We start from the raw sequence: 25,130 nt of genomic DNA, 5'->3' as shown, positions 1-25,130 counted from the left end.
CCACGCGCACACGCTGAAACGCCCATGCGCACACACTGAACCGCCCATTATGCATGCGCACATGCTGAAACGCCCATTGCGCAAAGCGCACATGCTGAAACGCCCATGCGCAGACGCTGAAACGCCCATTATGCATGCGCACATGCTGAAACGCCCATTGCGCAAAGCGCACATGCTGAAACGCCCATGCGCAGACGCTGAACCGCCCATTGCGCATGCGCACACGCTGAAACGCCCACGCGCACACGCTGAAACGCCCATGCGCACACACTGAACCGCCCATTATGCATGCGCACATGCTGAAACGCCCATTGCGCAAAGCGCACATGCTGAAACGCCCATGCGCAGACGCTGAAACACCCATGCGCACACGCTGAAACGCCCATGCGCACACGCTGAACCGCCCATTGCGCATGCGCATACGCTGAAACGCCCACGCGCACACGCTGAAACGCCCATGCGCACACACTGAACCGCCCATTATGCATGCGCACATGCTGAAACGCCCATTGCGCATGCGCACATGCTCAGGCAGACATGTGTCCCCCTGCCGCACTCCACAACATGCTGGGCCCAAGCCCTGCTCCCCCGCCAGTGCGGCCGAAGCTCCGCCTCTCCCCCCCCCCCAGGCTCTGCAGCGCCACGCCGATGGATCCAGATGACGAGGGAGCGGCCAAAGTGGAAGGTAAGTTTTTGCCGCTCTTTTTTGCCCCAAAATGTCGGTGTGCCACCCCTAACGGCACTGCTCTAGGCGGCTGGGGAAATTTGGGCCCTATGATACCAGGACTGAGAGGTTATACCTATCAGGAAAGATTGAACAGGCCTGGGGTTCTTTAGAAAAGACAAGACTGAGGGGTCAACTGATGGAGGTCTTTAACATTATGAAAGGGTTCGATGGGGTAGGCGTAGACAAAATGTTTCCACTTCTGGAGGAGACCAGAACGGGTGGGACGGGGAGGCGAGGAATATAAGCTAGTCACTAATAAATCCAATTGGGAATTCAGGGGAAACTTTGCAGTGACAGCCCTGGCTCAGTGGGCAGCACCCTCGCCTCGGAGTCTCAAGGTTGGGGGTTCAAGTCCCACTCCAGGAACTCGAGCACATAAATCCAGGCTGACACTCCCAGTGCAGTGCTGAGGGAGTGCCGCACTGTCGGAGGTGCCGTTTTTTGGATGAGACGTTAAACCGAGGCCCCGTCTGCTCTCTCAGGTGGATGTAAAAGATCCCAGAGCCACTATTTGGAAGAAGAGCAGGGGGAGTTGTCCCCGGTGTCCTGGGGCCAATATTTATCCCTCAAACAACATAACAATAAAACAGATTATCTGGTCATTATCACATTTCTGTTTGTGGGAGCTTGCTGTGCGCACATTGGCTAAAGTGTTTACTGCATTACAACAGTGACTGCACTCCAAAAGTACTTCATTGGCTGTAAAGTGCTTTGAGACGTCCGGTGGTTGTGAACGGCGCTATATAAATGCAAGTCTGTCTGTCAGCAAGTGGTGAGAATGTGGAACTCGCTACCACAAGGGAGGGGTTGAGGCGAATAGCGTAGATGCGTTTAAGGGGAAGCTCGATCAACACATGAGGGAGAAAGGGATAGAAGGATATGTTGATGGAGTTAGATGAAGAGGGGTGGGAGGAGGATCATGTGATCACCACATTACAGGAAGGATGTGATTGCACTGGAGAGGGTACAGAGGAGATTTACCAGGATGTTACACTGGAGAGGGTACAGAGGAGATTTACCAGGATGTTGCACTGGAGAGGGTACAGAGGAGATTTACCAGGATGTTACACTGGAGAGGGTACAGAGGAGATTTACCAGGATGTTGCACTGGAGAGGGTACAGAGGAGATTTACCAGGATGTTGCACTGGAGAGGGTACAGAGGAGATTTACCAAGATGTTACACTGGAGAGGGTACAGAGGAGATTTACCAGGATGTTACACTGGAGAGGGTACAGAGGAGATTTACCAGGATGTTGCACTGGAGAGGGTACAGAGGAGATTTACCAGGATGTTGCACTGGAGAGGGTACAGAGGAGATTTACCAGGATGTTGCCGGGACTGGAGAATTTTAGCGATGAGGAAAGATTGGATAGGCTGGGGTTGTTTTCTTTGGAACAGAGGAGGCTGAGGGGAGACCTGATTGAGGTGTATAAAATGATGAGGGGCCTGGATAGAGTGGATAGGACGGACCTGTTTCCCTGGGCAGAGGGGTCAACAACCAGGGGGCAGAGATTGAAAGTAATTGGAGGGAGGTTTAGAGGGGATTTGAGGGGAAATGTCTTCACCCAGAGGGTGGTGGGGGTCTGGGGCGGAACTCACGGCCTGAAAGGGGGGTAGAGGCAGAAACCCTCACCACATTTAAAAAGTACCTGGATGTGCCCCTGAAGTGCCGTAACCCGCAGGGCTACGGACCCAGAGCGGGAAAGTGGGATTAGGCCGGGTAGCTCTTGGTCGGCCGGCGCGGACACGATGGGCCGAATGGCCTCCCTCCGTGCTGTAATTTCGATGCGATTCTCTCTGTTCCCCCCCAGGTGCCGCTCGCCCAGCCCCCTCGGAAGATGGCTGAAGTGGAGATCGCGGCCCAGGCCTATGTGAAGATGCAGCTTCACGCCGCCAAGTACCCCTGCCGTGCGGTGAACGGCCTGCTGCTGGCCGACAAGGTGCCGGAGGTGCCGGGGGGCGAGTGCCTCCTGCTGACTGACTGCGTGCCTCTCTTCCACAACAGCCTCGCCCTCACCGTCATGCTGGAGGTGGCCCTCAACCAGGTGGGTGCAGGCGCAGGTCCGGATCAGCGGGCGAGGGGAGGGGGGGGGGGTGGAGGGGGGTGCTACGCCTAGTCCCCGGCCCCCACAGAGAGCCCAGTTTCCATCCCCCACCGCCCTGCGGTCTGCGCTGAGTCAGGGCGCTAGGGGGCGGTCGGGGGCGTAGGCTACAGCTGTCCTCAACGCTGCAGTTCATTCTCAGGGAGTGCAGCAAAGGTCCACCAGACTGATTGTATCGGGCCCTGGTGAGACCACACCTGGAGCATTGTGCACAGTTTTGGTCTCCTTACCTCAAGAAGGATATAACAGGTTGAACCTCCCTTGATCCGGAACTCCCTTAATCCGGAACTCCCTTAATCCGGAACTCCCTTAATCCAGAACTCCCTTAATCCGGAACTCCCTTAATCCAGAACTCCCATAATCCATAACTCCCCTATCCAGAACTCCCTTATCCTGAACTCCCTTATCCAGAACTCCCTTATCCAGAACTCCCCTATCCAGAACTCCCTTATCCTGGACTCCCTTATCCAGAACTCCCTTATCCAGAACTCCCTTATCCAGAACTCCCTTATCCAGAACTCCCCTATCCAGAACTCCCCTATCCAGAACTCCCTTATCCAGAACCATTCCCCGGGCTTCAAATTGTTCATGTCGGGTGGCGCATGCGCAGAACTCCGACATGAACAATTTGAAACCCTTCCTCGCTGCCAATCGCTGGCCTGACCCCGCGATCCACCGCTCTCCCCCCCCCCCTCCCCCCTCCACACCCCACGATCTCTCTGCCGCACTTCCAGCCTCAAGCCAGCCAGCCCCTGATAATCCCCTTGCCCAGCACCTGTACCATCCAATTTAATGTGACCATCCTTCATCTGGAAAAATCCCTTATCCAGAACAGGCCAGGTCCCCAGGGGTTCCGGTTAACGAAGGTTCAACCTGTACTTGCCATTGAGGGAGTGCAGCGAAGGTTCACCAGACTGATTCCTGGGATGGGGGGATTGTCCTATGAGGAGAGATTGAGCAGACTAGGCCGATATTCTCTAGCGTTTAGAAGAATGAGAGGTGATCTCATTGAAACATGCAAAATTCTTACAGGGCTCATAAGACCATAAGAAATAGGAGCAGGAGTTGGCCATTCGGCCCCTCGAGCCTGCTCCGCCATTCAATACGATCATGGCTGATCTGATCCTGGACTCAGCTCCACTTCCCCGCCCGCTCCCCATAACCCTTCATTCCCTTATCGCTCAAAAATCTCCGCCTTAAATATATTCAATGACCCAGCCTCCACAGCTCTCTGGGGCAGAGAATTCCACAGATTTACAACCCTCTGAGAGAAGAAATTCCTCCTCATCTCAGTTTTAAATGGGCGGCCCCTTATTCTAAGACTATGCCCCCTAGTTCTAGTCTCCCCCACGAGGGGAAACATCCTCTCTGCATCCACCTTGTCAAGTCGTCTCATTATGCTATATGTTGCGATAAGATCACCTCTCATTCTTCTGAACTCCCGGGTAGATGCAGGGAGGGTGTTTCCCCCCCCCCGGGCTGGGGAGTCTAGAACCAGGGGTCACAGTCTCAGGATAAGGGGTCGGCCATTTAGGACTGAGATGAGGAGAAACGTCTTCACTCAGAGGGGGGTGAATCTTTGGAATTCTCTGCCCCAGAGGGCTGTGGAGGCTCAGTCTTTGAGTATATTCAAGACTGGGATCGGTAGATTTTTGGATATTAAGGGAATCGAGGGATATGGGGATCGGGCGGGAAAGTGGAGTTGAGTTAGCAGATCAACCATGATCTCATTGAATGGCGGAGCAGGCTCGAGGGGCCGAATGGCCGACTCCTGTTCTTACAGGTTATGGCTGGTGCAGTGGATGCCATTTCGCTGCATTCCTTCAAGCGAGACCTGCACCGGTTTCTGGCAGTGGTGGAGATCACCCAATAGGTACAACAACAACCTACATTTATACAGCGACTTTAACACAATAAAACGTCCCAGGACACTTCACAGGAGTGTTATCAAATGTATATTTTTTAATTCAATTATGTGATGTGGGCGTCGCAGGCAAGGCCGGGCGTTTATTGCCCATCCCTAATTGCCCCTGGAGACGGTGTGAGCCCCCTTCTTGAACCGCTGCAGTCCGTGTGGTGAAGGTGCTCCCACAGTGCTGTTAGGGAGGGAGTTCCAGGATTGTGACCTAGCGACGATGGAGGAACGGCCGATATATTCCCAAGTCGGGATGGTGTGTGTGACTGGGAGGGGAACGTGGAGGAGGTGGTGTTCCCGTGCGCCTGCTGCCCTTGTCCTTCTAGGGGGTAGAGGTCGCGGGTTTGGGAGGTGTTGCCGAAGAAGCCTTGGCCAGTTGCCGCGGTGCATCTTGCAGACGGTGCACACTGCAGCCACGGTGCGCCGGTGGTGGAGGGAGGGAGTGTTGAAGGTAGTGGGGAGCGTGTCGATCGAGCGGGGCTGCTTTGTCCTGGATGGTGTCGAGCTTCTCGAGTGTTGTTGGAGCTGCAACTCATCCCGGCAAGTGGGGAGTGTTCCATCACACTCCTGTATCCTGTAATGTAGATCAGAGTCAGCCTGGTCTCATCGGAACAGGAGGAGGCCACTCAGCCCCTCCAATCTGTTCGCCATTCAGGGAGATCATGGCTGCTCTGTGACCCAATCGATTTACCCGTCTTTGCCCCATATCCCTTCATACCTGTGGTTAACAAATCTATCAATCAGATTTAAAATTAACAATTGATCTAGCATCAAGTCTTTGTGCAAGAGAGTTCAAAAATTCTACCACCCTTTGTGTGTCGAAGTGTTTCCTAATTTCACTCCTGAAGGACCTGGCTCTAATTTCAGGCTCTATGGCCCTCGTCCTAAACTCCCCAGCCAGCGGAAATAGTCCGTCTCTCTCTCTCGCTCTCTCGCTCTCTACCCCCTCATCAGTTCCCCTTAATAGCTTGAAAACTTCGATCAAATCACCCCGTAACCGTCTAAATTCCAGGAAATACAACCCTAAATTTGTGTAACCTCGCCTCGAGATTTAACACTTGGCGTCCAGATATCACCCGGGTAAATCGCTCTCTCCTGGACTAGTTTCGGGCGACTAAACGTAGCGCAGAGGAATTTACCAGATTACCCACCCACCCCCGCCCCCGGAATTCAACCTGGCTCGTCGCCTGTCCCGGGAGATTACACGGGAGAGTGCGCGGGTAGGGAGTTTCCGTGTCGTGATAGGCGAGGGTGAGTTCACTGGACGGGGAAAATGCTGGATGGGACCCCGTTGGCCTTTGCGTGACCGACGCTTCCGTATCGCGTCCAGGCCAACGAGGAACGGGCCCGAAACCCGGACCACCGGCCTCGCTCACATCCCGGGAGCAAAGCAGCAAGTCTGGGGGAGTGACGGCCTTCAGTGCCGAGGAGCTGCCGGTGAGAGATGCTTGCCTGGGTACTCGGGGCCTTGTTGGTGCGGTGTCGGGGTGGGGTTTGGTGGTGTGGGTGGGTGGGGGGGAAGAGTTACACAGAAACATAGAAAATAGGTGCACCACCATTCAATAAGATCATGGCTGATCATTCCCCTCAGTACCCCGTTCCTGCTTTCTCTCCATACCCCTTGATCCCTTTAGCCGTAAGGGCCACATCTAACTCCCTCTTGAATATATCTAACAAACTGGCCTCAACAACTTCCTGTGGTAGAGAATTCCACAGGTTCACAGTTACCAGTCCATTACCAAGACCGCCTAATTCCACCTGTAACATGGCCGTCTCCGCTCCTGTCTCAGCCTCGTCCAGGCCTTTGTACCTCCAGACTTGACTATTCCAAACCACCCCTGGCTGGCCTCCCACATTCCACCCTATGGAAACTAGAGGTGATCCAAAACTCGGCTGCCCCATGTTCTAACTCGCACCAAGTCCCGCTCACCCATCACCCCCTGTGCTCACTGCCCCATGTTCTAACTTGTACCAAGTCCCGCTCACCCATCACCCCCTGTGCTCGCTGACCCCGTGTCCTAACTTGTACCGAGTCCCGCTCACCCATCACCCCCTGTGCTCGCTGACCCCGTGTCCTAACTCGCACCAAGTCCCGCTCACCCATCACCCCCTGTGCTCGCTGACCCCGTGTCCTAACTTGTACCGAGTCCCGCTCACCCATCACCCCCTGTGCTCGCTGACCCCGTGTCCTAACTCGCACCAAGTCCCGCTCACCCATCACCCCCTGTGCTCGCTGACCCCGTGTCCTAACTCGCACCGAGTCCCGCTCACCCATCACCCCCTGTGTTCACTGCCCCGTGTCCTAACTCGCACCGAGTCCCGCTCACCCATCACCCCCTGTGCTCACTGCCCCGTGTCCTAACTCGCACCGAGTCCCGCTCACCCATCACCCCCTGTGCTCACTGCCCCGTGTCCTAACTCGCACCAAGTCCCACTCACCCATCACCCCCTGTGCTCACTGCCCCGTGTCCTAACTCACACCGAGTCCCGCTCACCCATCACCCCCTGTGTTCACTGCCCCGTGTCCTAACTCGCACCGAGTCCCGCTCACCCATCACCCCCTGTGCTCACTGCCCCGTGTCCTAACTCGCACCGAGTCCCGCTCACCCATTACCCTCTGTGCCCCGTGTCCTAACTCGCACCGAGTCCCCTTCACCCATCACCCCCTGTGCTCACTGCCCCGTGTCCTAACTTGCACCGAGTCCCCTTCACCCATCACCCTCTGTGCTCACTGCCCCGTGTCCTAACTCGCACCGAGTCCCGCTCACCCATTACCCTCTGTGCCCCGTGTCCTAACTCGCACCAAGTCCCACTCACCCATCACCCCCTGTGCTCACTGCCCCGTGTCCTAACTCGCACCGAGTCCCGCTCACCCATCACCCCCTGTGCTCACTGCCCCGTGTCCTAACTTGCACCGAGTCCCGCTCACCCATCACCCCCTGTGCTCACTGCCCCGTGTCCTAACTCGCACCGAGTCCCGCTCACCCATCACCCCCTGTGCTCACTGCCCCGTGTCCTAACTCGCACCAAGTCCCACTCACCCATCACCCCCTGTGCTCACTGCCCCGTGTCCTAACTCACACCGAGTCCCGCTCACCCATCACCCCCTGTGTTCACTGCCCCGTGTCCTAACTCGCACCGAGTCCCGCTCACCCATCACCCCCTGTGCTCACTGCCCCGTGTCCTAACTCGCACCGAGTCCCGCTCACCCATTACCCTCTGTGCCCCGTGTCCTAACTCGCACCGAGTCCCCTTCACCCATCACCCCCTGTGCTCACTGCCCCGTGTCCTAACTTGCACCGAGTCCCCTTCACCCATCACCCTCTGTGCTCACTGCCCCGTGTCCTAACTCGCACCGAGTCCCGCTCACCCATTACCCTCTGTGCCCCGTGTCCTAACTCGCACCAAGTCCCACTCACCCATCACCCCCTGTGCTCACTGCCCCGTGTCCTAACTCGCACCGAGTCCCGCTCACCCATCACCCCCTGTGCTCACTGCCCCGTGTCCTAACTTGCACCGAGTCCCGCTCACCCATCACCCCCTGTGCTCACTGCCCCGTGTCCTAACTCACACCCAGTCCCGCTCACCCATCACCCCCTGTGCTCACTGCCCCCATGTCCTAACTCACACCCAGTCCCGCTCACCCATCACCCTCTGTGTTCACTGCCCCGTGTCCTAACTCGCACCGAGTCCCGCTCACCCATCACCCTCTGTGCCCCGTGTCCTAACTCGCACCAAGTCCCGCTCACCTATCACCCGCTGTGCTCACTGCCCCGTGTCCTAACTTGCACCTAGTCCCGCTCACTCATCACCCCCTGTGCTCACTGCCCCGTGTCCTAACTTGCACCTAGTCCCGCTCACCCATCACCCCCTGTGCTCACTGCCCCGTGTCCTAACTCACACCCAGTCCCGCTCACCCATCACCCCCTGTGCTCACTGCCCCGTGTCCTAACTCACACCGAGTCCCACTCACCCATCACCCCCTGTGCTCACTGCCCCGTGTCCTAACTTGCACCGAGTCCCCTTCACCCACTGGTGTACACTGGCTCCCGGTCCGCCAAAACCTCAATTTAAAAAAAAAAATTCTCATCTTCGTGTTCAAATCCCTCCATGGCCCTCGCTCCCTCCCTATCTCTGTAATCTCCTCCAGCCCCACAACCCCCCGAGATGTCTGCACTCCTCTAATTCTGCCCTCCTGAGCATCCCTGATTATAATCGCTCCACCATCGGTGGCCGTGCCTTCTGTTGCCTGGGCCCCAAGCTCTGGAACTCCCTCCCTAAACCTCCCCACCTCTCTACCTCTCTCTCCTCCTTCAAGACGCGCCGTCAAAACCTACCTCTGTGACCAAGCTGTTGGTCACCTGCCCTAATTTCTACTTGTGCCACATTTAAAAAAATCTCACAACACTCCTGTGAAGCACCTCGGGGCATTTCACCACGTTAAAGGCACTGTATAAATGAACGTTGGTGTTATTAAAACCTACCTCTCGGACCATGCTTTTGGTCACCAGCCTAATATCTAATAATGGCTCGGTGTCAAATTGTGATGGTTTTAATACGTTAGATGCGCTATATAAATCCGTGAAATGTACTCCATTGATACAGATAGGTGCATTGATCATGTGTTGTCGATGTTTGTTGTTACAGGTTGATCTGTGGAGTGCCGCAAACAATCAGGTGATTGCCGGATATTACCAGGCCAACAACCATGTGAGGGACACCAGGTGAGGGGCTGCAGTGTTGTGTTGGGAGAGGGAGGTGGGATGGTGTTTGGATGTGGGTACGCAGGATGTCTGGGTATGGGCAGGGGAGGAGGCAGATTTAAGAACAAAGGAAATAGGAGCAGGAGTCGGCCATTTGACCCCTCGAGCCTGCTCCACCGTTCAATAAGATCAGCCATGATTGTATTAAATGGCGGAGCAGGCTCGAGGGGCCATATAGAAACATAAAAAGTAAGTGCAGGAGTAGGCTATTCGGCCCTTTGAGCCTGCACCACTGTTCAATATAATCATGGCTGATCATGCAACTTCAGTACCCCAATCCTGCTTTCTCTCCATACCCCTTGATCCCTTTAGCCGTAAGAGCCATATCTAACTTTCTTTTGAATATATCTAACAAACTGGCCTCAACAACTCTCTGCGGTAGAGAATTCCACAGGTTCACAATTCTCTGAGTGAAGAAGTTTCTCCTCATCTCGGTCCTAAATGGCTTACCCCCTTATCCTTCGACTGTGTCCCCTGGTTCTGGACTTCCCCAACATCGGGAACATTCTTCCCGCATCTAACCTGTCTAAACCCATCAGAATTTTATGTTTCTATGAGATCCCCTCTCATCCTTCAAAATTCCACTGAATATAAGCCGAGTCGATCCAGTCTCTCCTCATATGTCAGTCCTGCCATCCCGGGAATCAGTCTGGTGAACCTTCGCTGCACTCCCTCAATAGCAAGAACGTCCTTCCTCAGATTAGGAGACCAAAACTGAACACAATATTCCAGTTGAGGCCTCACCAAGGCCCTGTACAACTACAGCAAGACCTCCCTGCTCCAATACTCAAATCCTCTCGCTATAAAGGCCAACATACCATTTGCCTTCTTCACCGCCTGCTGTACCTGCATGCCAACTTTCAATGACTGATGAACCATGACACCCAGGTCTCGTTGCACCTCCCCTTTTGCTAATCTGTCACCATTCAGATAATAATCTGCCTTCCTGTTTTTGCCACCAAAGTGGATAACCTCACATTTATCCACATTATACTGCATCTGCCATGCATTTGCCCACTCACCTAACCTATCCAAGTCACCCTGCAGCCTCTTAGCATCCTCCTCACAGCTCACACCGCCACCCAGCTTAGTGTCATCTGCAAACTTGGAGATATTACACTCAAGTCCTTCGTTCAAATCATTGATGTATATTGTAAAGAGCTGGGGTCCCAGCACTGAGCCCTGCGGCACCCCACTAGTCACTGCCTGCCATTCTGAAAAGGACCCATTTATCCCGACTCTCTGCTTCCTGTCTGCCAATCAGTTCTCTATCCACGTCAATACATTACCCCCAATACCATGTGCTTTAATTTTGCACAATAATCTCTTGTGTGGGATCTTGTCAAAGGTCTTTTGAAAGTCCAAATACACCACATCCACTGGTTCTCCCTTGTCCACTCTACTAGTTACATCCTCAAAAAATTCTAGATGATTCGTCAAGCATAATTTCCCTGCTCCTATTTCTTATGTTCTTATCATGGCTAATCTGATCATGGACTCAGCTCCACTTCCCCGCCCGCTCCCCATAACCCTTTATTCCCTTATCATTCAAAAATCTGTCTATCTCCGCCTTAAATATATTCAATGACCCAGCCTCCACAGCTCTCTGGGGCAGAGAATTCCACAGATTTACAACCCTCTGAGAGAAGAAATTCCTCCTCATCTCAGTTTTAAATGGGCGGCCCCTTATTCTGAGACTATGCCCCCAAGTTCGAGATTCCCCCATCAGTGGAAACATCCTCTCTGCATCCACCCTTTCAAGCCCCCTCAGTATCTTATACGTTTCAATAAGATCACCTCTCATTCTTCTAAACTCCAATGAGTATAGGCCCAACCTGCTCAACATTTCCTCATAAGACAACCCCCTCATCTCAGGAATCAACCGAGTGAACCTTCTCTGAACTGCCTCGAAAGCAGGTATATCCTTCCTTAAATAAGGAGACCAAAACTGTACGCAGTACTCCAGGTGTGGCCTCACCAATACCCTGTACAGTTGTAGCAGGACTTCCCTGATTTTATACTCCCTATATGAAGAATGAGGAAAGATTGAGCAGGTTTAGGCCTGTACTCATTGGAGTTTACAGTGCCAAAACTTTTTTTTTAAAGTACTTCTTCGGCTGTAAAGTGCTTTGAGACGTCCAGTGGACCTGAAAGGCACTGTAGTAATGAAAGTCTTATTTTTACATAAGAACATAAGAACATAAGAATTAGGAACAGGAGTAGGCCATCTAGCCCCTCGAGCCTGCTACGCCATTCAACAAGATCATGGCTGATCTGGCCGTGGACTCAGCTCCACTTACCCGCCCGCTCCCCGTAACCCTTAATTCCCTTATTGGTTAAAAATCTATCTATCTGTGACTTGAATACATTCAATGAGCTAGCCTCAACTGCTTCCTTGGGCAGAGAATTCCACAGATTCACAACCCTCTGGGAGAAGAAATTCCTTCTCAACTCGGTTTTAAATTGGCTCCCCCGTATTTTGAGGCTGTGCCCCCTAGTTCTAGTCTCCCCGACCAGTGGAAACAACCTCTCTGCCTCTATCTTGTCTATCCCTTTCATTATTTTAAATGTTTCTATAAGATCACCCCTCATCCTTCTGAACTCCAACGAGTAAAGGCCCAGTCTACTCAATCTATCATCATAAGGTAACCCCCTCATCTCCGGAATCAGCCTCGTGAATCGTCTCTGTACCCCCTCCAAAGCTAGTATATCCTTCCTTAAGTAAGGTGACCAAAACTGCACGCAGTACTCCAGGTGCGGCCTCGCCAATACCCTGTACAGTTGCAGCAGGACCTCCCTGCTTTTGTACTCCATCCCTCTCGCAATGAAGGCCAACATCCCATTCGCCTAGGGAGGGAGTTCCAGGATTGTGATCCAGCGACGATGGAGGAACGGCCGATATATTCCCAAGTCGGGATGGTGTGTGACTGGGAGGGGAACGTGGAGGAGGTGGTGTTCCCATGGACCCGCTGCCCTTGTCCTTCTCGGGGGTAGAGGTGGCGGGTTTGGGAGGTGCTGTCGAAGAAGCCTTGGCGAGTTGCTGCAGTGCATCTTGTGGATGGTGCACACTGCAGCCACGCTGCTGTTAGGGAGGGAATTCCAGCGTTTGGGCCCAGCGACGATGAGGAAACGTTGGATCGATGTCCAAGTCAGCAGTTGTAATGTTTATCACATGAGCTGGAGGTCTCCTTTTGATAAACAAAGCTCGTCTCAGAGAATCAGTGGCTCACACAACTCGCCTGCAAGGGGCCATGACCATTTTCTAATTTCTTTCTCTTTATTTCTCCTTTTCTTTCACTTAAAGTCTAAACTCTGTCGCTGTCAAGATTGCAGACCGGGTAGCCGAACATGTCAGAGGAGCAGTGCTGATTATGGTAAGTCATTAACAGCTCACAAACAGGCCAGTCACCCCCCCCCCCCTCCAGCTGATCCGTGCCTTAAAAATCACAGACATTTACAACACGGAGGGAGGCCATCTCGACCCATCGTGTCCGCACCGGCCGACAAAGAGCTACCCCAGCCGAATCCCACTTTCCAGCTCTCGGTCCGTCGCCCTGTGGGTTACGGCACTTCATAGAAACATAGAAAATAGGTGCAGGATCAGGCCATTCGGCCCTTCGAGCCTGCACCACCATTCAATAAGATCATGGCTGATCATTCACCTCAGTACCCCATTCCTGCTTTCTCTCCATACCCCTTGATCCCTTTAGCCGTAAGGGCCACATCGAACTTCCTCTTGAATATATCCAATGAACTGGCCTCAACAACTCTCTGCGGCAGGGAATTCCACAGGTTAACAACTCTCTGAGTGAAGAAGTTTCTCCTCATTTCAGTCCTAAATGGCCTGCCCCTTATCTTTAGACTGTGACCCCTGGTTCTGAACTTCTTCAACATCGGGAACATTCTTCCCACATCTAACCTGTCCAGTCCCGTCAGAATCTTATACGTTTCTATGAGATCCCCTTCCATCCTTCTAAACTCCAGTGAATAAAGGCCCAGTTGATCCAGTCTCTCCTCATATGTCAGTCCAGCCATCCCTGGAATCAGTCTGGTGAACCTTCGCTGCACTCCCTCAATAGCAAGAACGTCCTTCCTCAGATTAGGAAACCAAAACTGAACACAATATTCCAGGTGAGGCCTCACCAAGGCCCTGTACAACTGCAGTAAGACCTCCCTGCTCCTATACTCAAATCCCCTAGCTATGAAGGCCAACATACCATTTGCCTTCACCGCCTGCTGTACCTGCATGTCAACTTTCAATGACTGATGTACCATGACACCCAGGTCTCATTGCACCTTCCCTTTTCCTAATCTGCCGCCATTCAGATAATATTCTGCCTTCGTGTTTTTGCCCCCAAAGTGGATAACCTCACATTTATCCACATTATACTGCATCTGCCATGCATTTGCCCACTCACCTAACCTGTCCAAGTCACTCTGCAGCTTCTTAGCATCCTCCTCACAGCTCACACCACCACCCAGCTTAGTGTCATCTGCAAACTTGGAGATATTACATTCAATTCCTTCATCTAAATCATTAATGTATATTGTAAAGAGCTGGGGTCCCAGCACTGAGCCCTGCGGCACCCCACTAGTCACTGCCTGCCATTCTGAAAAGGACCCATTAATCCTGACTCTCTGCTTCCTGTCTGCCAACCAGTTCTCTATCCACGTCAGTACATTACCCCCAATACCATGTGCTTTGATTTTACACACCAATCTCTTGTGCGGGACCTTTTGAAAGTCCAAATACACCACATCCACTGGTTCTCCCTTGTCCACTCTACTAGTTACATCCTCAAAAAATTCCAGAAGATTTGTCAAGCATGATTTCCCTTTCATAAATCCATGCTGACTTGGACCAATCGTATCACTACTTTCCAAATGTGCTGCTATTTCATCCTTAATGATTGATTCCAACATTTTCCCCACTACTGATGTCAGGCTAACCGGTCTATAATTACCTGTTTTCTCTCTCCCTTCATTTTTAAAAAGTGGTGTTACATTAGCTACCCTCCAGTCCGTATGAACTGATCCAGATTCGATAGACTGTTGGAAAATGATCACCAATGCATCCACTATTTCTTGGGCCACTTCCTTAAGTACTCTGGGATGTAGACTATCAGGTCCTGGGGATATATTGGCCTTCAATCCCATCAATTTCCCTAACACAATTTCCCGCCTAGTAACGATATCCTTCAGTTCCTCCTTCTCACTAGACCCTCGGTCCCCTAGTACATCCGGAAGGTTATTTGTGTCTTCCTTTGTGAAGATAGAACCAAAGTATTTGTTCAATTGGTCGGCCATTTCTTTGTTCCCCATTATAAATTCACCTGAATCCGACTGCAAGGGACCTACGTTTATCTTCACTAATCTTTTTCTCTTCACACATCTATAGAAGCTTTTGCAGTCAGTTTTTATGTTCCCTGCAAGTTTCCTCTCATACTCTATTTTCCCCCTCCTAATTAAACCCTTTGTCCTCCTCTGTTGAATTCGAAATTTCTCCCAGTCCTCAGGTTTGTTGCTTTTTCTGGCCAATTTATATCCTCTTCCTTGGTTTTCACACTATCCTTAATTTCCCTTGTTAGCCACGGTTGAGCCACCTTCCCTGTTTTATTTTTATTCCAGACAGGGATGTACAATTGCTGAAGGTCATCCATGTGATCTTTAAATGTTTGCCATTGCCTATCCACCGTCAACCCTTTAAGTATCATTTGCTCGTCTATTCTAGCCAATTCACGCCTCATACCATCGAAGTTACCTTTCCTTAAGTTCAGGACCCTTGTCTCTGAATTAACTGTGTCACTCTCCATCTTAATAAAGAATTCTACCATATTATGGTCACTCTTCCCCAGGGGACCTCGCACAACAAGATTGCTAATTAGTCCTTTCTCATTACACGTCACCCAGTCTCGGATGGCCAGCTCTCTAGTTGGTTCCTTGACATATTGGTCTAGAAAACCATCCCTCATACACTCCAGGAAATCCTCCTCCACCACATTGCTACCAGTTAGGCTAGCCCAATCTGTATGTAGATTAAAGTTGCCCATGATAACTGCTGTACCTTTATTGCACACATCCCTAATTTCTTGTTTGATGCTGTCCCCAACCTCACTACTACTGTTTGGTGGTCTGTACTCAACTCCCACTAGCGTTTTCTGTCCTTTGGTATTCCGCAGCTCCACCCATACAGATTCCACATTATCCAAGCTAATGTCCTTCCTTACTATTGCATTAATTTCCTCTTTAACCAGCAACGCCACCCCACCTCCTTTTCCTTTCTGTCTGTCCTTCCTAAGTGTTGAATATCCCTGGATGTTGAGTTCCCAGCCTTGGTCACCCTGGAGCCATGTCTCTGTGATGCCAATCACATCGTATCCGTTAACTGCTATCTGCACAATTAATTCGTCCATCTTATTCCGAATACTCCTCGCAGTGAGGCACAGAGCCTTCAGGCTTGTCTTTTTAATACACTTTGTCCTTTTAGAATTATGTTGTAATTTGGTCCTTTTTGATTTTTGCCTTGGGTTTCTCTGCCCTCCACTCTTGTTTTTCTCCTTCCTACCTTTTGTTTCTGCCCCCTTTTTACTTTCCTCTGCCTCCCTGCTTAAATTCCCATCCCCCTGCCATATTAGTTTAACTCCTCCCCAACAGCACTAGCAAACACTCCCCCTCGGACATTGGTTCCGATCCTGCCCAGGTGCAGACCGTCCGGTTTGTACTGGTCCCACCTCCCCCAGAACTGGTTCCAATGCCCCAGTAATTTGAATCCCTCCCTTCTGCACCACTCCTCAAGCCACGTATTCATCTGAGCTATCCTGCGATTCCTACTCTGACTAGCACGTGGCACTGGTAGCAATCCTGAGATTACTACTTTTGAGGTCCTACTTTTTAATTTAACTCCTAGCTCCCTAAATTCGTCTCGTAGGACCTCATCCCGTTTTTTACCTACATCGTTGGTACCAATGTGCACCACGACAACTGGCTGTTCACCCTCCCTTTTCAGAATGTCCTGCACCCGCTCCGAGACATCCTTGACCCTTGCACCAGGGAGGCAACATACCATCCTGGAGCCTCGGTTGTGGCCGCAGAAACGCCTATCTATTCCCCTTACAATTGAATCCCCTATCACTATCGCTCTCCATTGCAGCAGAGCCAGCCACGGTGCCATGAACTTGGCTGCTGCTGCCCTCCCCTGATGAGTCATCCCCCCCAACAGTACCCAAAGCGGTGTATCTGTTTTGCAGGGGGATGACCGCAGGGGACCCCTGCACTACCTTCCTTACACTGCTCTTCCTGTTGGTCACCCATTCCCTATCTGGCTGTGTACCCTTTACCTGCGGTAAGACCAACTCACTAAACGTGCTACTCACTTCATTCTCAGCATCGTGGGTGCTCCAGAGTGAATCCACCCGCAGCTCCAGTGCCGCAATGCGGTCTGTCAGGAGCTGCAGGCGGATACACTTCCCGCACACGTCGTCGTCAGGGACATTGGAAGTGTCCCTGAATTCCCACATAGTACAGGAGGAGCATAACACGTGTCCGAGCTCTCCTGCCATGTCTTTACCCTTGGATTAACTTAATTGGGCAACAACAATGCTAAAGGTTACTTACTGATAAAGAAAAAAGAAAAACAACTCACCAATCACCAGCCAATCACTTACCCCTTGGCTGTGACGTCACCTTTCGATTTCTTTCTACTTTTTTTTTGCCTGCCTGCTGCAGCTGCACCAGCCACGCCTCTCCGACCTCTCACCCCCTGAGCCCCTCCGACCTCTCACCCCCCGAGCCTCTCCGACCTCTCACCCCCCGAGCCCCTCCGACCTCTCACCCCCCGAGCCTCTCCGACCTCTCACCCCCCGAGCCCCTCCGACCTCTCACCCCCCGAGCCTCTCCGACCTCTCACTCTCCGACCTCTCACCCCCCGAGCCCCTCCGACCTCTCACCCCCCGAGCCCCTCCGACCTCTCACCCCCCGAGCCCCTCCGACCTCTCACCCCCCGAGCCCCTCCGACCTCTCACCCCCCGAGCCCCTCCGACCTCTCACCCCCCGAGCCCCTCCGACCTCTCACCCCCTGAGCCCCTCCGACCTCTCACCCCCCGAGCCTCTCCGACCTCTCACCCCCCGAGCCCCTCCGACCTCTCACCCCCCGAGCCCCTCCGACCTCTCACCCCCCCGAGCCCCTCCAACCTCTCACCCCCCGAGCCTCTCCGACCTCTCACCCCCCGAGCCTCTCCGACCTCTCACCCCCCGAGCCCCTCCGACCTCCCGCTGGTGCCTCCCGACTGATGGGCCTCTTGTAGGCCTCCCGACTCTGCTGCTCCGTCTCTCCGATGCCTCCTCGACTTCAGGTGCACATCCAGGTAGTTTTTAAATGTGGTGAGGGTTTCTGCCTCTACCACCCTTTCAGGCCGTGAGTTCCAGACCCCCACCACCCTCTGGGTGAAGACATTTCCCTCAAATCCCCTCTAAACCCCCCCCCCCCACCAATTACCTTAAATCTATGCCCCCTGGTTGTTGACCCCTCTGCCCAGGGAAACAGGTCCTTCCTATCCACTCGATCCAGGCCCCTCATCATTTTATACACCTCAATCAGGTCTCCCCTCAGTCTCCTCTGTTCCAAAGAAAACAACCCCAGCCTATCCAATCTTTCCTCATCGCTAAAATTCTCCAGTCCCGGCAACATCCTGGTAAATCTCCTCTGTACCCTCTCCAGTACAACATCCTGGTAAATCTCCTCTTACCCTCTCCAGTGCGATCACATCCTTCCTGTAATGTGGTGACCAGAACTGTGCACGCAGTACTCCAGCTGTGGCCTAACCAGTGTTTTATACAGTTCAAGCATAACCTCCCTGCTCTTGTATTCTATGCCTCGGCTAATAAAGGCAAGTATTCCGTATGCCTTCTTAACCACCTTATCCACCTGGCCTGCTACCTTCAGGGATCCGTGGACCTGCACTCCCAGGTCCCTCTGTTGCTCTACACTTCTCAGTGTCCTACCATTTAATGTGTATTCCCTCGCCTTGTTAGCCCCTCCCCAAATGCATTACCTCACACTTCTCCGGATTAAACTCCATTTGCCACTGCTCTGCCCACCTGACCAGTTGAGTGATATCTTCCTGCAGTCCACAGCTTTCTTCTTCATTATCAACCACACACCCGACTTTAGTATCATCTGCAAACTTCTTAACCTTTGCTTTTGCCGGTGTTGATGCTCCACTCGAGCTCCCCTCCCCACCCTACTTCATGGAACCCCATCAGCCCACCCTCTTACTCCTTGCCTCCACCTGAGGTGGGGCAGTCGGGGCCCTCGGTTTAACGTCTCGCCCGAAAAAAGTACCGGGAGCGTCCAGTGCTGAGGGAGTGCCGCACTGCCGGAGGTGCCGTCTTTCGGATGAGACGTTAAACCGAGGCCCCGTCTGCTCTCTCAGGTGGATGTAAAAGATCCCACGGCCACTATTTGGAAGAAGAGCAGGGGGAGTTATCCCCGGTGTCCTGGGACCAATATTTATCCCTCAATCAACAAAACAAAAAAACAGATGATCTGGGTCATTATCACATCGCTGTGTGTGGGAGCTTGCTGTGCGCAAATTGGCGTTTCCCACAATGCAACAGTGACTGCACTCTTCAAAAACAAAAAGTATTTCATTGCTGCGAAGCACTTTGGGACATCCCAAGGTGGTGAACGGCGCCATGTAAATACAAACTTTCTTTCTTGCTTTCCGTTCCCCCCTCATGTGTTTATCCAGCCTCCCCTTAAATACATCGATACTATTCACCTCAACCCCTCCCTGTGGCAGCGAGTTCCACACTCTCACTGCTCTCTGGGTAAAGATGTTTCCCCCTGAATTCCCTACTGGATTTATGAGTGACCATTCGATATATTTATGGCCCACTGTACTGGTCTTGTCCGCAAGTGAAAACATCTGCCCCACCGAACCCTTCCATAACGTTAAGCACCTCCATCAGGTCATCCCTCAGTATTCTCTCTTCTAGAGGAAAGAGGCCCAACCTGTTCAACCTTTTCTGATTGGCATAACCTACCCCAGAGAGCTGTGCAGGCTCAGTCTTTGAGTATATTATTGGGAATATTATTTGAATGGGGAGAAATTACAACATGCTGCGGTGCAGAGGGACCTGGGGGTCCTTGTGCATGAATCCCAAAAAGTTAGTTTGCAGGTGCAGCAGGTAATCAGGAAGGCGACTGGAATGTTGGCCTTCATTGCGAGAGGGATGGAGTACAAAAGCAGGGAGGTCCTGCTGCAACTGTACAGGGTATTGGTGAGGCCACACCTGGAGTACTGCGTGCAGTTTTGGTCACCTTACTTCAGGAAGGATATACTAGCTTTGGAGGGGGTACAGAGACGATTCACTAGGCTGATTCCGGAGATGAGGGGGTTACCTTATGATGATAGGTTGAGTAGACTGGGTCTTTACTCGTTGGAGTTCAAAAGGATGTGGTGTGATCTTATAGAAACATTTAAAATAATAAAAGGGATAGACAAGATAGAGGCAGAGAGATTGTTTCCACGGGTCGGGGAGACTAGAACTAGGGGGCACAGCCTCAAAATACGGGGGAGCCAATTTAAAACCGAGTTGAGAAGGAATTTCTTCTCCCAGAGGGTTGTGAATCTGTGGAATTCTCTGCCCAAGGAAGCAGTTGAGGCTAGCTCATTGAATGTCTTCAAGTCACAGATAGATAGATTTTTAACCAATAAGGGAATTAAGGGTTACGGGGAGCGGGCGGGTAAGTGGAGCTGAGTTCACGGCCAGATCAGCCATGATCTTGTTGAATGGCGGAGCAGGCTCGAGGGGCTAGATGGCCTACTCCTGTTCCTAATTCTTATGTTCTTATGTTATATTCAAGACACAGATCGATAACATTCAGGGAATCGAGGGATTATGGGGACAGTGCAGGAAAGTGGGGTTGAGGTCGAAGGTCAGCCGTGATCTCATTAAATGGCGGGGCAGGCTCAAGGGGCCGAATGGCCGACCTCTGCTCCCAATTCTTATGTTCCAACCTCTCAGTTCTGGTATTCTAGTAAATCTTTTTTACGCACTTCCCAGTGCCTCTATATCCTTTTGATAACAAGGAGGCCAGAACTGTTCACAGCGCTCCCAAGTGCAGGCTAACCGTGGTTCTAGAAATTCTTCTTCTTTGGCAGTCCTTCGTGTCGCGGCTGACCTGCTTCCCCACCAAAAAGGGATGAGTTCCCAGGTGTTTCGATGAAGGACCTGACATTCCAGATCCTGAACTACATCCTGAAGGGTGGGCGATGCCTGTGGGTGGGTTTGTTTAACGTGGGGTGACCGTTGCACACCAGCCACCACACGGGCCTGACAGAGCTAGGCCTTGGTCCAGGGGCAAGGGTGAACCAGGACCACTGGAGACCAGCTCTGTTGTATGGGCCTAGTGCGTACACACATATCGCACAGTGTGGGCTGGGCCCGTGCTGTCCCTGGGCCCTCGCCCCGATCTAAATCTTTACATTATGGTCTCATTAACCTGCATCACTATTTTTAATGCTCTCTGTATCTGTACCCCCACACCCCTCTGCTACTCTACCCAATTTAGACATTTATTTTCCAAGTGGCCTCCTTAGCCTTCCTAACAAAATGCATTGTCGGGTGGGTGTGTAAATCAGCGGGGGAGGGGTGATGATATAAGTTGCCCGGCCGGGTTGCTGTGAAGTGCTCTCTCCTGTCTCCGTGCCCTTGTGACCTCCAGACTTGACGATCCCAACGCACTCCTGGCCGGCCTCACACATTCTACCCGACGTAAACTAGAGGTGATCCAAAACTCGGCTGCCCCCGTGTCCTAACTCGCACCGAGTCCCGCTCACCCATCACCCCCTGTGCTCACTGCCCTGTGTCCTAACTCGCACCAAGTCCCGCTCACCCATTACCCCCTGTGCTCACTGCCCCGTGTCCTAACTCACACCCAGTCCCGCTCACCCATCACCCCCTGTGCTCACTGCCCCGTGTCCTAACTCGCACCAAGTCCCGCTCACCCATCACCCCCTGTGCTCACTGCCCCGTGTCCTAACTCGCACCAAGTCCCGCTCACCCATCACCCCCTGTGCTCACTGCCCCGTGTCCTAACTCGCACCAAGTCCCGCTCACCCATCACCCTCTGTGCTCACTGCCCCGTGTCCTAACTCGCACCGAGTCCCGCTCACCCATCACCCCCTGTGCTCACTGCCCCGTGTCCTAACTCGTACCGAGTCCCGCTCACCCATCACCCCCTGTGCTCACTGCCCCGTGTCCTAACTCGCATCGAGTCCCACTCACCCATCACCCCCTGTGCTCACTGCCCCATGTCCTAACTCGCACCGAGTCCTGCTCACCCATCACCCCCTGTGCTCACTGCCCCGTGTCCTAACTCGCACCGAGTCCCACTCACCCATCACCCCCTGTGCTCGCTGCCCCGTGTCCTAACTCGCACCAAGTCCCGCTCACCCATCACCCCCTGTGCTCACTGCCCCGTGTCCTAACTCGCACCAAGTCCCGCTCACCCATCACCCCCTGTGCTCACTGCCCCGTGTCCTAACTCGCAACGAGTCCCGCTCACCCATCACCCCCTGTATTCGCTGCCTCGTGTCCTAACTCACACCGAGTCCCACTCACCCATCACCCCCTGTGCTCACTGCCCCGTGTCCTAACTCGCACCGAGTCCCGCTCACCCATCACCCCCTGTATTCGCTGCCTCGTGTCCTAACTCACACCGAGTCCCACTCACCCATCATCCCCTGTGCTCACTGCCCTACACTGGCTCCCGGTTAAGTAACGCCTCGATTTCAAAATTCTCATCCTTGTTTACAAATCCCTCCATGGCCCTCGCCCCCTCCCTATCTCTGTAATCTCCTCCAGCCCCACAACCCCCCGAGATGTCTGCACTCCTCTAATTCTGCCCTCCTGACCATCCCTGATTATAATCACTCCACCATCGGTGGCCTTGCCTTCTGTTGCCTGGGCCCCGAGCTCTGGAACTCCCTCCCTAAACCTCTCTATCTGTTTCCCCAATCACGACGCTCCTTAAAACCTCCCTCTTTGACCAAGTTCCTGCGTTAATTTCTCCTTGTGCGGGATGCGCCTTGGGACGTTTCACCACGTTGAAGGTGCTACACAAATGCAAGTTGTTGTTGTCGTCACACTTTCCACCCGGTGTATTTTCCAGTTGGACAACACCAAGCTGTCGAGTGACTACTCCGGCCCGGCGGTGATCGTGCACGATCGGCAGGATGGCAAGTGGACGCCCAAGGACAAGAATCTGTGAGTGACCTTGGCCCTGTGACCTCTGACCTCGCCAGGAGCGAGCGAGGCTGGGCCGCCCCGTCCGGCTCGAGCTCCCTGGACGCGGCCTGAGCGTCCTGCGTCGTTTGATTTGTTCCTTCTCAGCCTGTGGCTCAGTGGGCCGCACTCTCGCCTCTGAGTCAGAAGGTTGTGGGTTCAAGTCCCACTCCAGGGACTCGAGCACATAAATCCAGGCTGACACTCCCAGTGCAGAGCTGAGGGAGTGCCGCACTGTCGGGGGGGCAGTACTGAAGGAGCGCTGCACTGTCGGAGGGGCAGTACTGAGGGAGTGCCGCACTGTCGGAGGGGCAGTGCTGAGGGAGCCCCGCACTGTCGGAGGGGCAGTGCTGAGGGAGTGCCGCACTGTCGGAGGGGCAGTGCTGAGGGAGCGCCGCACTGTCGGAGGGGCAGTACTGAGGGAGTGCCGCACTGTCGGAGGGGCAGTGTTGAGGGAGCCCCGCACTGTCGGAGGGGCAGTGCTGAGGGAGTGCCGCACTGTCGGAGGGGCAGTGCTGAGGGAGTGCCGCACTGTCGGAGGTGCCGTCTTTCGGATGAGACGTTAAACCGAGGCCCCGTCTGCTCTCTCAGGTGGATGTAAAAGATCCCACGGCCACTATTTGGAAGAAGAGCAGGGGGAGTTATCCCCGGGGTCCTGGGGCCAATATTTATCCCTCAATCAACATAACAAAAAAACAGATTATCTGGGTCATTATCACATCGCTGTGTGTGGGAGCTTGCTGTGCGCAAATTGGCGTTTCCCACATTACAACAGTGACTACACTCCAAAAGTACTTCATTGGCTGTAAAGCGCTTTGAGAGGTCGGTGGTTGTGAAAGGTGCGATATAAATTTTTATTTTTTTATTTTTACCAAGAATGTGTGTTTGCCCTGTCCCAAAGGCAGGTTCTGGTGAGGATAACACTGCCAGGACACAGCACTGGCTGGCAGTGACGGGATCCAGGACATAGAAACAATGAGACGTAGAAAATAGGAGCAGGAGTCGGCCATTCGGCCCCTCGAGCCCGCTCCACCATTCAATAAGATCACGGCTGACCTTCGACCTCGGGTCCACTCTCCTGCACTGTCCCCATATCCCTCGATTCCCTCAATATCCACAAATCTATCCATCTCTGCCTTGAATATACTCAAAGACTGAGCCTCCACAGCCCTCTGGGGCAGAGAATTCCAAAGATTCACCCCCCTCTGAGTGAAGAAGTTTCTCCTCATCTCAGTCCTAAATGGCGGACCCCTTATTCTGAGACTGTGACCCCTGGTTCTAGACTCCCCAGCCCGGGGGGAAACACCCTCCCTGCATCTACCCTGTCAAGCCCTGTAAGAATGTTGTATGTTTCAATGAGATCACCTCATTCTTCTAAACTCTAGAGAATATCGGCCTAGTCTACTCAATCTCTTCTCATAGGACAATCCCCCCATCCCAGGAATCAGTCTGGTGAACCTTCACCGCACTCCCTCTGTGGCAAGTATATCCTTCCTTAGGTAAGGAGACCCAAACTGTACACAATACTCCAGCTGCTATGTTTTTCGTTGTATCTGGGTGCTCCGGCTTGGTGTGATGCCCTGAGAGTGCCCCTGTGTGTTTTGGCCCGCAGGGTGATGTGGAGAGACTGGACGGGCACGCGGTCAGTGGTCAGCGAGCTGATGGAGGACCGCGCCTACGGCCGGCTGGTGGACTTTGACGAGCACCTTGACGACATCCGCCGCGACTGGTCCAATGGCCACATCAACGAGCGCATCGGGGCCCTGTCCCCCACTGCCAACGGCAGCGCGTGAGGCGGCGAGACCCCCGGCCTGCCCCCCACCCCTCCCCCAGCGCTGACCGGCCGCAGCGAACCGCCCCCAGGTGAGGGAGGATCGGAGGCAGCGGGAGGATCGGAGGCCGAGCCGGTGCCCACTCCCCCGAGGTTCCTCGATCGATGGCGAGGAGGCCAGGTCAGGACGGCCGCCCCCTCCCGGGGCCAAACACTGACGCTGTGGGAGGGGGCGGGGGGGGGGGGCTTTCTGGACCAGCGCCGGTCCGTGTAACGGTTGAGAATAAACGGACTGCTGCTGACTGAACCCCCCCCGTGTGTGTGTGTGTGCGGCTCGGGTCTCTGTTCCCCCTGTGGTGTTCCATTGTTTACCCACCCCGGGCTCACACTGGGGATTTATCGCACACGCTCACACTGGGAGCTTATCCTCCCTCACACATTGGGTAATTCCCCCCCCCTCACACATTGGGTAATTCCCCCCCCCCCCCCTCACACTGGGAGCTTATCCTCCCTCACATGGGGTGGTTCTGTCCGCTCTCTCACATTGGGTGATTCCCCCCT

At 53.3% G+C, this 25,130-nt stretch overlaps 1 protein-coding gene across 1 annotated transcript in view; it reads left to right on the top strand.

Annotated features, from left to right (window-relative positions):
• The window catches only part of LOC139258420 (ER membrane protein complex subunit 9-like), a 40,386-nt gene extending 15,510 nt beyond the window's left edge, over positions 1-24,876 (top strand). The window contains exons 2-6 of the mRNA XM_070874772.1: positions 2,540-2,773; positions 9,393-9,469; positions 12,813-12,882; positions 22,686-22,780; positions 24,411-24,876. Coding sequence (XP_070730873.1) covers positions 2,567-2,773; positions 9,393-9,469; positions 12,813-12,882; positions 22,686-22,780; positions 24,411-24,591 — 630 coding nt within the window. The 5' untranslated portion in view covers positions 2,540-2,566 and the 3' untranslated portion in view covers positions 24,592-24,876. The remainder of the gene's footprint in view (positions 1-2,539; positions 2,774-9,392; positions 9,470-12,812; positions 12,883-22,685; positions 22,781-24,410) is intronic.
• The last annotated feature ends 254 nt before the right edge of the window (positions 24,877-25,130 follow it).

This window comes from Pristiophorus japonicus, unplaced genomic scaffold (genome assembly GCF_044704955.1).
Source record: "Pristiophorus japonicus isolate sPriJap1 unplaced genomic scaffold, sPriJap1.hap1 HAP1_SCAFFOLD_968, whole genome shotgun sequence".
NCBI classification, from domain to species: Eukaryota; Metazoa; Chordata; class Chondrichthyes; family Pristiophoridae; genus Pristiophorus; species Pristiophorus japonicus.
The sequence above is the reverse complement of the archived record's forward strand: the minus strand, read 5'-3'. Positions and strand labels throughout refer to the sequence as shown.